Source organism: Amblyraja radiata, chromosome 9, assembly GCF_010909765.2.
Source record: "Amblyraja radiata isolate CabotCenter1 chromosome 9, sAmbRad1.1.pri, whole genome shotgun sequence".
Lineage (NCBI taxonomy): Eukaryota > Metazoa > Chordata > Chondrichthyes > Rajiformes > Rajidae > Amblyraja > Amblyraja radiata.
The window spans coordinates 66550456-66562002 of NC_045964.1; the positions used below are offsets into that span (position 1 = coordinate 66550456).

An 11547-nucleotide genomic window follows, 5' to 3' on the forward strand; every position below is an offset into this window, starting at 1 on the left:
ACTCTATCTATCTATCTATCTATCTATCTATCTATCTATCTATCTATCTATCTATCTATCTATCTATCTATCTATCTATCTATCTATCTATCTATCTATCTATCTATCTATCTATCTATCTATCTATCTATCTATCTATCTATCTATCTATCTATCTATCTATCTATCTGTCTGTCTGTCTGTCTCACAAAAATGCAGGAGTAACTCAGCGGGTCAGGCAGCATCCTTGGAAACCATGGATAGGTGATGTTTTGGGTTATTTCAGACAGAAGAAGGGTCCTGGCTCGAAACGTCACCTATCTATGTTCTCCAGTGATGCTGCCTGACTTTAGAGCTACAGCATGGAGACCGGGCCTCTGGCGCTACAAGGCAGCATCTCTGCCGCTGCACCGCTATGCCGCCCAAATTGTGATCTTTCACATTTTTATCTATCTCTCACTTAAATGCTTCTACCTGAATCAGTTGAGAGATTATTGAATAGTGAATAAGGCTGGCAGATCAGGCTTTAAGCAAAGTTATTGAGGAGGACTACTCGATAGGTACAGGGTCACGTACCTTAATAGGTACGTTACGCGGTCAAGTGAATATTTATTTTAATTGAGCTGTTTAATGCTTCTCACTGTTGCATTTGCTAATCATGCTAATACAGTATAGGTGTGCATGATACTATTTTTGTTCTTGTCAAAGCTCTTTATTCATCACAACGCTGGTCTGAAGCGTTAAATGGGAAATGTTCCATTTGGTTCAAATGAGAATACAGAAGGATCATTTTCACTTCTTCCTAATTTGAATGGTCTTTGTTCTATTTATTTTGTCATTACAAGAAAGCTTCCCCATTGAAGTTAATTTTCAGACAGTAATGGAAAGTACAGGAAAGTAACTGTATGCCTAAGTGTGATTCGTTATTAGGTTGGGGTGGGGTGGGGTGGATGGTGAGTTAACTGTGCCTCTGGTCAAATCTTCAGCTCATCAGTAATATCTTTGCTCCTGAGGTCAGGAGTTTATACATATGTGGCCAAATTCAGATCCTTTGTCATAGAGGTGTACACCTTAGTCATAGTGCCCGAGACCCGAGTTTGATCCCGACTGCGGGCGCTGTCTGTAAGGGGTTTGTACGTTCTACCCGTGACTTGCGTTGGTTTTCTCCGAGATCATTGGTTTCCTCCCACACTCCCAAAGACATACATGTTTGTAGGTTAATTGGCTTGGTTTAAATGTAAATTGTCCCTAGTGTGTGAAGGTTAGTGTTAATGTGTGGGGATCGCTGGTCAGTGCGGACTCGGTGGGCCGAAGGGCCTGTGTCGCTAAACTAAACTAAACTAAAATAAACTAAACTAAATAAACTTAACACTGAATAAGACAAAGATTTCAGCGATAGAGTAACTCAGCGAGTCAGGCAGCTTCCCTGGAGGGAAAGGATGGGTGACATTTCGGGTCGGGACCCTTCTTCAGACTGAAAGTAGCGAGCAGGGGGGAGGGGGGAGGGGAGAGGTGACGAGCTGGAGACAAGGAAAGACTAGCCATAAATGACCTCAGGCTGGGCTAGGGAAGGCGTGATCAGGGCTGGCGTTAAGCCGATTTGACCGATTGCTCCCAATTGGGCCCCGCGCCTAATGGGGGCCCCGCACTAATGTTCAGTATTTCGTACGGAAATACGAATTCTCTTTGTTAAATAAAGATTTTTTTTAATTCGCCATCCGGATTTTTTTTAAACGAACATGCATAACAACCGCTGCATGGCCATCATACACAAACGATTTGTTAACTAGTGCTGTTAGCACTTCTTAACGGTAAGTAGTTAACACCTTGTTATGCGATGTCATGAATCTGCATCTATCCACATTCCTCAGCAAATGTTATAGTGTTTTGAACAAGTATTAATGACGCCGTGTTCAAAAGGGAACTGCAGATGCTGGAATATCAAAGGTACACAAAATTGCTGGGGAAACTCAGCGGGTGCAGCAGTATCTATGGAGCGAAGGAAATAGGCGACGTTTCGGGCCGAAACCCTTCTTCAGACTCATTTAATGACGCCGTGTTCCTTTGAATAAAATTCACGCGGCGTCATTAATACTTGTTTAAAACACAATTACATTACTGAGGAATGTAGATCGATGACACGTTGAGAATTTCATTTAACTCACCATCATGAGTGAGGGCCCCGGACCGCGAGAAGGGGCTTCTTCCTGGTGTGCAGGTTAGTCATTCACCTACCGACCCACGTTGTGTCTCTCTGTCTTTTGCTCACTCCCTCCCTCCCTCTTTCTCTCGCGCTCTCTCTCCCGCTCCCCGTCTCATCTCTCTCTAGCTCTCCTACTCCCTCTCTATCACCCTGTCCCCTCAGCATTCCTGAAATCATTGATGTTTAGCGATAGACAAAAATGCTGGAGAAACTCAGCTGGTGAGGCATTCGCCTGGCCCGCTGAGTTCCTCCAGCACTCTGTGTTTTTTGTTTGGCTCTGAAGTTGAAGGTGGCTCAGCGGGACGGGCAGCGGCTCTGGGGAGAGGGTTGTGTTTCTGGTCGAGACCCTTCTTCAGACAATCACAAGTACTCTCACCGACGCGAGTTCAGTTCGGTCTGAAGAAGGGTCTTCTCTCCAGAGTCGCTGCGCTACCTGTCTGCTGAGTTACTCCAGCTTTATGTCTATCTTCAATTTCAGAGAAATACAATTTCTCACGGGGGGCTTATAACGTCTCTAAACCCCTCTGGGACCCTCTGAACACCTCTAAACCCCCTCTAGCCCCTCTATTTCCCTCTATTCCCCTCTAAACAATTGTAAACACACCTGAACCCATCTGAAGCCCTCTAACGGTAAGTAGTTAACACCTTGTTATGCGATGTCATGAATCTGCATCTATCCACATTCCTCAGTAAATGTTATAGTGTTTTCTTAATGTCTGAAGAAGGGTTTCGGCCCGAAACGTCGCCTATTTCCTTCGCTCCATAGATGCTGCTGCACCCGCTGAGTTCCTCCAGCAATTTTGTGTACATTTGAAGCCCTCTAAACATCTCTAAACCCCCTAAGGCCGGCCATGCACGCACACACACAGACGCATACACACAAACACACACACTCAGTCACACAGACACAGAGACACAATCGCATACACTCATAAACACACACACACACACACACACACACACACACACACACACATTCAATCTTTCAAAGTGCCGCTCATTTTATTAGATGTGTGACACTTTCATATAGTTTTTCAAAATTTTAGTATATCAAGCATTTAATGTTTTTTTTGGTTAAAGACGAGCATACTACACGAAATATAAACATACATAAATTTTTACTTTTCTAGAGTAGGGGCCCCGCCATCAATTTTCTAATTGGGCCCCGCAATTCCTAGCACCGGCCCTGGGTGTGATCTCAAGAGAAACAATGTGGAGAACTGCGGAACTGGTAAAATGACTAGGGCGGAGGAAGAGGACAAGATGGAAGAGGGGAGAGGAGGTGGAGTGTGAGATGAAGTTACTTAAAATGAAAGAATTCAATATTCACACCGCTGGGCTGTAAGCCACATGGTAAGGGTAAATGTAGCCCTGTGTAACTTCATATTAGTTTTTCTTATTAAGAAATGTATATACGTTTTGCTGTGAATATGTGTTCTGCATTTTGATTTGTTGTTAATGAGTTAGATCATTTTTCCTGTGTGGTGATTGGTTTGGGGGCGGGAGCTGGGGATGGTGGGTGATCGAAGTCCAGGAGAGAGAGAGAAGAAGTCCAGGAGAGAGACAGAAGAAGCCTAGGCTAACTGCTACCCCTTCAGCTCGGAGGGTGGATTAAAGACTGTGGCTGTGTGGACTTTGTGATTACGAGGAGAGTGAGAGCAGCGGTTTGCTGAGCCCTGGAGACAACGAGGGAGAAGGAAGATTTCTGCCACATGGGGTCCTCTCTGGTCAGCCAACTCCCCGCCATCTTGTGAGCTTCTGCACGGTGCACTTGTCGGCTTCCACTGTATTTGACCTCGACGCTCTCCAGCTTCGACCAGGCCTGCAACGTGGGGTTATTCTTGTTTTGTTTTTAATGTTGCCGGCTTGTGTGAGTGAGTGTGTGGGCCCACATAGTAATTAATACTTAAAGGTACTATAAAAGATTGATTTATTGAGTGTTGGTTATTTTTGAACATCTGTGTGAGAAACACCAGTAAAACACCATATTTTTGGTTATTGATATTTTATTTTGTATTTCCCTGACCAACATATCATTTATTTTAATTAATAGAATAAATGTGAAGGTAATTCATTGGAACATAGTTGTCAGTTGATTTATTTTAACTGTTTCTACAGTAGGGTATACCATTTAATATTGAAATTAAAGGTGCCCTATTGTCCAAATTAAGAGAGTGCATAAATACTTAAATTAAGGGTTAACTAACACCTATAATGGAATTAAAGTTTACGAACCTGGGGCGCAGCTCATGTAGAGGGCAAAGAAGCGCTACACAAAATGGAGGCATCGCTGAGATTGATTCCCATTTCATTTACTGTTAGTTTTTGCCTTTAAGAAGTGTTTTTGTTTCCCGACTTTTGTATTAAAGTGCCTATAGCAGTTGTAGTATAATGGCTACTCAAGCAGACTCTCAGTTAGCAGCTAAGCTTCATAGCTGGTGTAGTGAAGCATGCTTAGACCCAAACCATGCTTTTGTCCTGTTTGACGTGCCGACTAATACTGACCAAGCAAACATTGAGGAGACTGTTCAGACAGTAAAGGCACTTGGGAGAGTAAAGGTACGGGACGTCCAAAGTGACATTCAGACTGGCAGCAACCTGGTACTCTGTGAATGCCGTGAAGTTGTACAGCCAGATCGCATTCCCCCCCAACTGCAGCCAGTGAAGGGAGGCTCAGAATGGAACATTTTCCTCTTCAATGAACCTGTGAGCCCAGCTGAAGATGTTGTAGCTAAGCTAAACAAACTAATAACTGATGAAGGAAAATCAGTAAATGATGTTCAAGCCATGCTGACTACAGAGACTCCACAAGGAAGCTCCCCAGAGTCCATCATCCGAGCAGTGGGAGACCTGTTGGGAAAAACGATGGGACCTTCCAGTGAGAACAATGCATTTCGACGTCTGCGGATGTTCTCTGGAAACCTTCCCACACCGCCAGGAGAGGAGAGCCTTGACCATTGGCTCGAACAAGCCTATCTAATGATTGAAGAATGTGACTGCTCTGATCGTGAGAAACGAAAGAGAATAGTCGAGAGCTTAAAGGAGCCGGCCCTGGAAATAATTCAGGCTGTACGACTAAATGACCCAGATGCTAGCCCTGACTGCTATGTAAAGGCCTTGGAAAGTGCTTTTGGCACACCTGTGTCAGGAGAAGACTTATATTTTGCCTTCAGGAGCCTTCACCAACAGTCTGGTGAAAAGCTCTCTGACTTTTTAAGGAGGCTGGAACGCTCGTTGATCAAAGTAGTGCAAAAAGGAGGCCTTCTCAGCCACAGAGCCGATCATGCTCGAATTCACCAACTCATTAGAGGTGCTACTGACTCTGATATGATGCTGTTACAGCTGAGATTGAGAGAAAGAATAGAGAAACCTCCTACCTTCTTAAAGCTCCTAAATGAGATTCGTGAAGAGGAGGAATATGAGACAGCTCGACGAAGATTAACTACAACAGTAAGACAAGTACAAGTCAGAGACCAAGCCAATACCAAAGCTACAGAAGACCTAAAAGTTGAAGGCAGAGATTCAAGAGCTTCGTGCAGAGCTTGGTGAGCTAAGGGAAAAGCAGCAAGACACACACACTGTGCCAAAATTCAAACCCACCAAGAAAACTATAGACACTGAAAAAGAAAACGAAGTTCAAATGTTGAGGCAACAAGTGCTGCAGCTACAACATCAGCTAACTGTGATGTCTGTATCTCACAGTCCTGTGACTGCAGACCCTAAAAAGAGGGATGGGAAAGCCAGACCCAGCCCAGCAGCTAAACCACATAATGCCAAAGACTCAGAGAGCTTCTTCTGTTACAGATGCGGAGACAATGGCCATATTGCCACACACTGCACAGCCCCAGAGAACAGCCCAAAAGTAATCCAAACATTACTCGGTGCTCAGCGCAAAAGTAAGGAAGATAAAGCTTCACACAAAAGGTTTGCTGAGTCGAAGCAGGTTGGTCCAGTCTACACACAGCAGCCTCGTAACCTGCCACAAGGACTGGTTGGCCCATCCATGATGGCTGATGTGAAAATTGATGGTCAACCCTGTAGAGCCATTTTAGACAGCGGCTCCAGAGTCACTATCATCTTTGAGAGTTGGCACACCAGATTCCTTCCCAATGTGCCCATTCACCCACTCAAAGACCTTGCCATATGGGGACTGAGTGACACTAGCTATCCATATACAGGCTGATGCAGTAGAGTGTGGATAAATGTGAGGTTATCCATTTTGGTGGCAAAAACAGGAAAGCAGACTATTATCTAAATGGTGGCCGATTAGGAAAAGGGGAGATGCAGCGAGACCTGGGTGTCATGGAACACCAGTCATTGAAAGTAGGCATGTAGTTGCAGCAGGCAGTGAAGAAAGCGAATGGTATGTTAGCTTTCATAGCAAAAGGATTTGAGTATAGGAGCAGGGAGGTTCTACTGCAGTTGTACAGGGCCTTGGTGAGACCACACCTGGAGTATTGCGTACAGTATTGGTCTCCAAATCTGAGGAAGGACATTATTGCCATAGAGGGAGTGCAGAGAAGGTTCACCAGACTGATTCCTGGGATGTCAGGACTGTCTTATGAAGAAAGACTGGATAGACTTGGTTTATACTCTCTAGAATTTAGGAGATTGAGAGGGGATCTTATAGAAACTTACAAAATTCTTAAGGGGTTGGACAGGCTAGATGCAGGAAGATTGCTCCCGATGTTGGGGAAGTCCAGGACAAGGGGTCACAGCTTAAGGGTAAGGGGGCAATCCTTTAAAACCGAGATGAGAATAAATTTTTTCACACAGAGAGTGGTGAATCTCTGGAACTCTCTGCCTCAGAGGGTAGTCGAGGCCAGTTCATTGGCTATATTTAAGAGGGAGTTAGATGTGGCCCTTGTGGCTAAGGGGATCAGAGGGTATGGAGAGAAGGCAGGAACGGGATACTGAGTTGGATGATCAGCCATGATCATATTGAATGGCGGTGCAGGCTCGAAGGGCCGAATGGCCTACTCCTGCACCTAATTTCTATGTTTCTATGTTTCTATGTGGCAGTTGAGCTGGGACTGCCTCCTAATTCCAAGGGAGTTGGAGAAATAGTTCCCGTGGTGGCTCTAATATGCCCTGATTCGCCAAGTCCTGACCCAGTTCCTGTTGTCATTGGCACTAATACAACAAAACTGCGCTCCCTGCTGTAACAATGTGAGGAACTCAAAGGCAACGATGAGGTTCACTCTCTGAGAATAAACACTGTTCGTTCTGAACAATCCCCATCACCTTGTAATCCACCAATGGATGTGGTCGGCCAAGTGAAATGGCAGGGCCCTGGGACTCTAAGAATCCCACCTGGAGGAGCATACTATGCTGTCTGTGAAGTGGAGAAGCAGCAACCTATGGATAAAAGCATCCTAATGGTGGAGGCTGATGAAAGTACCAACCTTCCTGCTGGTGTGTTGGTTCCGCCAGTAGTCCTGCCACCCTCAGCTATGGATACCAATGGCTTCACACTCATGCTGAGAAATGAATCTCAAAAAGAAACTGCTCTTCCTGCGGGTACAGTGCTAGCCCAAGTGTACCTGGTTGACTCTGTCATTGAGCCAAAGAAGTCTCCGAAAACAATATCAATTGATCCTGAGCTCTTCAATCTTGGGGATTCACCCATTCCCGAAGCATGGAGAGCTAGGTTAGCCAACATGTTGTCAGAGAGAGCTGATGTATTCTCATTGGAGGAATGGGATGTGGGTCTAGCGAGAGGTGTGACACACCGCATAAGACTCAGAGACTCTAGACCATTCAGAGAGAGATCCCGCAGAATCGCACCTGCAGACATTGAGGATGTTCGGCGCCATCTCCAAGAACTGTTGGCAGCCGGAATAATCAAAGAATCCCGAAGTCCGTATGCCTCTCCCATTGTCATAGTGAGGAAGAGGAATGGCAAAGTGAGAATGTGCATTGACTATCGTCTGCTGAACTCCAGAACCATCCCAGACCAGTACACCATGCCGCGCATAGATGATGCACCAGATTGTCTGACTGGCAGTAAATGGTTCTCTGTGCTGGATTTGAGAAGCGGATATTACCAAGTGGAAATGTCTGAGGCAGACAAAGAAAAGACAGCCTTTATTTGCCCTCTTGGTTTTTTCCAGTTTGAGCGGATGCCCCAAGGCATCACAGGTGCTCCTGCAACCTTTCAAAGATTGATGGAGAAGGCTGTAGGAGCCATGAACCTGATCCAAGTTCTTGTGCATCTTGATGATATCATAGTGTTTGGAAAAACACTAGAGGAACACGAAGAACGTCTCCTCAAAGTTTTGGATCGGCTGGAGGAATGTGGACTCAAGATCTCCATTGACAAATGCCAATTCTGTCCACCACAAGTGAAATTCCTGGGGCACATTGTCTCCGCTGCCGGCGTCGCAACCGACCGGGAGAAAGTTAGTGCCGTCACCAATTGGAAGAAACCCATTGACCTAAAGTCCCTGAGGTCGTTTCTAGGATTTTGTGGGTACTATCGGCGGTTCATTGAGAACTACTCTGCCACTGTCCGCCCTCTCACAGACCTAACTAAAGGGTACCCTCCAGCTCAACGCAAAAACAAAGCCACCTTCAAGGACAAGAAAGACTACTTTAAAGTCTCAGAGCCGTTCAGCGACCGTTGGACCTCAGCTTGTGATGACCAACGGCTTTTACACCATCATCCACAAGCTCACGCATGCTCCTGTGTTGGCTTTCGCGGACCCGACAAGGCCTTACATATTGCATGTAGACACAAGCCTGAATGGCCTGGGAGCTGTATTGAATCAAGAGCATCCTGAAGGACTCCGTCCAGTTGCTTTCGCCAGTCGCAAACTCAGCCAGTCAGAGCGGAACTATCCCATCCACCAGCTAGAATATCTAGCTTTGAAGTGGGCGGTAGTCGATAAGTTCCATGATTATTTGTATGGCACCAAATTCACTGTGAGAACGGATAATAATCCGCTCACGTATGTCTTAACCACTGCCAGGTTTAACGCCACAGGCCACAGGTGGCTAGCTGCCCTCTCCACCTATGACTTCAACGTTCAGTATAAGCCTGGTCGTGAAAACATTGATGCGGACTTGCTTTCCAGAGATCATCAGGAGACAGAGGATGGATGGGTGGATGTTCCTACTTCTGGGATGAAAGCTCTCTGCCGAAGAATCGCTGCATGTGGTCCCGGCGAAAGCACCACTAGATGTGTCGACCAACTAGGTGCTTCCCCCGATGCTATTCCTGCTGTTTATTCCAACCTCACTCAAGTGGAGGGAAATGAGCTTGAGCAGTTGAGCCGTAAAGAACTGATAGAGGCCCCAGAGATTAGACACTGTCATCAGTGTGGTGATGTCTCAAGTGAAGCTAGGCAAATGTGACCCAGCTCCTAAACATCCAAATGCTGATGTCGCCTTGCTGCAGCGAGAAAGTTCCAAGCTTCGGATAAAGTGTGACCTCCTGTACAGAGTCATTAAGAGACCCTCTGGAAGAGAGGTGAGTCACCTTATCTTACCTGCTCAGTACAAATCAATGGTTCTGAAGTCCATGCACGACGACATTGGTCACCTCGGCATTGAAAGAACCACAGAGCTTGTCAGAAACCGATTTTACTGGCCCAAATTGGCCTCTGAGATTGCAACCTACATCCAGAACTGTGGGAGATGTTTGGCCCGGAAGTCCCTTCCACACAGAGCTGCCCCTATGCAACAGATCACGAGTAATGGACCGTTGGACTTGGTCTGCATGGATTTCCTTTCTATTGAGCCCGACTCCAAAGGCATTGCCAATGTGCTGGTCTTCACGGATCATTACACAAGGTATGCTCAGGCATTCCCGACCAAAGATCAAAAGGCCCTCACCGTGGCTAAAGTCCTCTTTGAAAAGGTCTTTGTTCACTACGGACTGCCAGCCCGCATCCACTCAGATCAGGGTCACGACTTTGAGAGCAAAATTATCAAAGAGCTCCTCACCATGCTGGGCATTCGCAAGTCGAGAACCTCTCCGTACCACCCTCAGGGAGACCCCCAACCTGAGAGATTCAATCGTACTCTCCTGTCCATGCTTGGCACCCTTGATCCAGCTCTAAAGCCCAAATGGAGCCAACACATAAGCCAGCTAGTGCATGCTTATAACAGCACCCGAAATTATGCAATGTTCGGGAGAGAGGCGCGGCTACCAGTGGATCTTTGTTTTGGCATTGGTTGGGAGGAAGAGGATGGTCTTAAGCATCACCAATATGTGGCCAAAATGAAAAAAGAGTTGCGGGATGCTTACCAGCTAGCAGCTGAAGCAGCTTCCAAAAACCATGAACGGAACAAAAGACTCTATGATGCAAGAGTGAGAAATCAGACACGGCAAGAAGGAGACCGTGTCCTGGTTCGCAATCTTGGCATCACTGGAAAACACAAGCTACAGGACAGATGGAACCCCTTGCCCTATGTGGTGATAGCACAGTTGCCCAATCTTCCGGTGTATCGTGTGAAACCAGAGAGAGGAACAGGCACCGTGAAAACAATGCACAGAGATCACTTGCTTCACATTGGTTACTTGGTAAGACTGCCTACTCCTGCAGAGAGGAAAACACAACCATAGAAACCAGTAACCAGAGCACAGAAAGTAAAGTGTCAAGCCCAAAACCCAGAACATGTGAGTCAAGAGCCACCGACTTCAGAGTCTGAAGAGGAGAGCGATTACTACTTACCCCAGCTAAAGCTCTGTCTACGTCCGCAAACCCAAGGCCTGGAGGCTGAACACAGACATGGTCCGGTCATGATAGATGCAGCTATCAGCGTCTGCTCCAATGATCATGACTCACCTGAAGAGGAGGATCAAGTGGATGAACTGCCAGTAGCAACAGAAGATCTGGAAGAACCCTTACAGCCACACCAAGACTCTGTGGTGGACACAGAGCTGGGGGAGGGAGACGTCCCTACCCCTAGCACCTCGGCTGTGGTTGTTGAGTCCTCCCAGACACCCTGTGCCAAACGGCTTGTGAAACCTGTCCTACGCCTCAGTTATGACAAACTTGGACAGCCGACTGGCAAGACCTGTGACGATAGTTTATAGAGGCCTGATTATTCAAATATGCTGTGACACAGAGACCACAGGCACTAGTGAACCAAGATTAACGTTAAGTTCAGAATCCATCTAAAGAGCCCAAGTAAGCAGATGTGTTTAGTGCACAGTAGGTTAGCCTGATAGGGACATCAGACGTTTAGCAGGGGGAGGTTGTAGCCCTGTGTAACTTCATATTAGTTTTTCTTATTAAGAAATTTATATAAGTTTTGCTGTGAATATGTGTTCTGCATTTGATTTGTTGTTAATGAGTTGGATCATTTTTCCTGTGTGGTGATTGGTTTTGGGGGCGGCAGCTGGGGATGGTGGGTGA

At 46.2% G+C, this 11547-nt stretch overlaps 1 protein-coding gene across 1 annotated transcript; it reads left to right on the plus strand.

Annotated features, from left to right (window-relative positions):
• Positions 1 to 4573: 4573 nt before the first annotated feature.
• Positions 4574 to 5731, plus strand: LOC116976646 (paraneoplastic antigen Ma1 homolog). The gene has a single exon (XM_033026471.1). The coding sequence runs from the start codon at positions 4574 to 4576 to the stop codon at positions 5729 to 5731; it is 1158 nt and encodes a 385-aa protein (XP_032882362.1).
• Positions 5732 to 11547: the final 5816 nt, after the last annotated feature.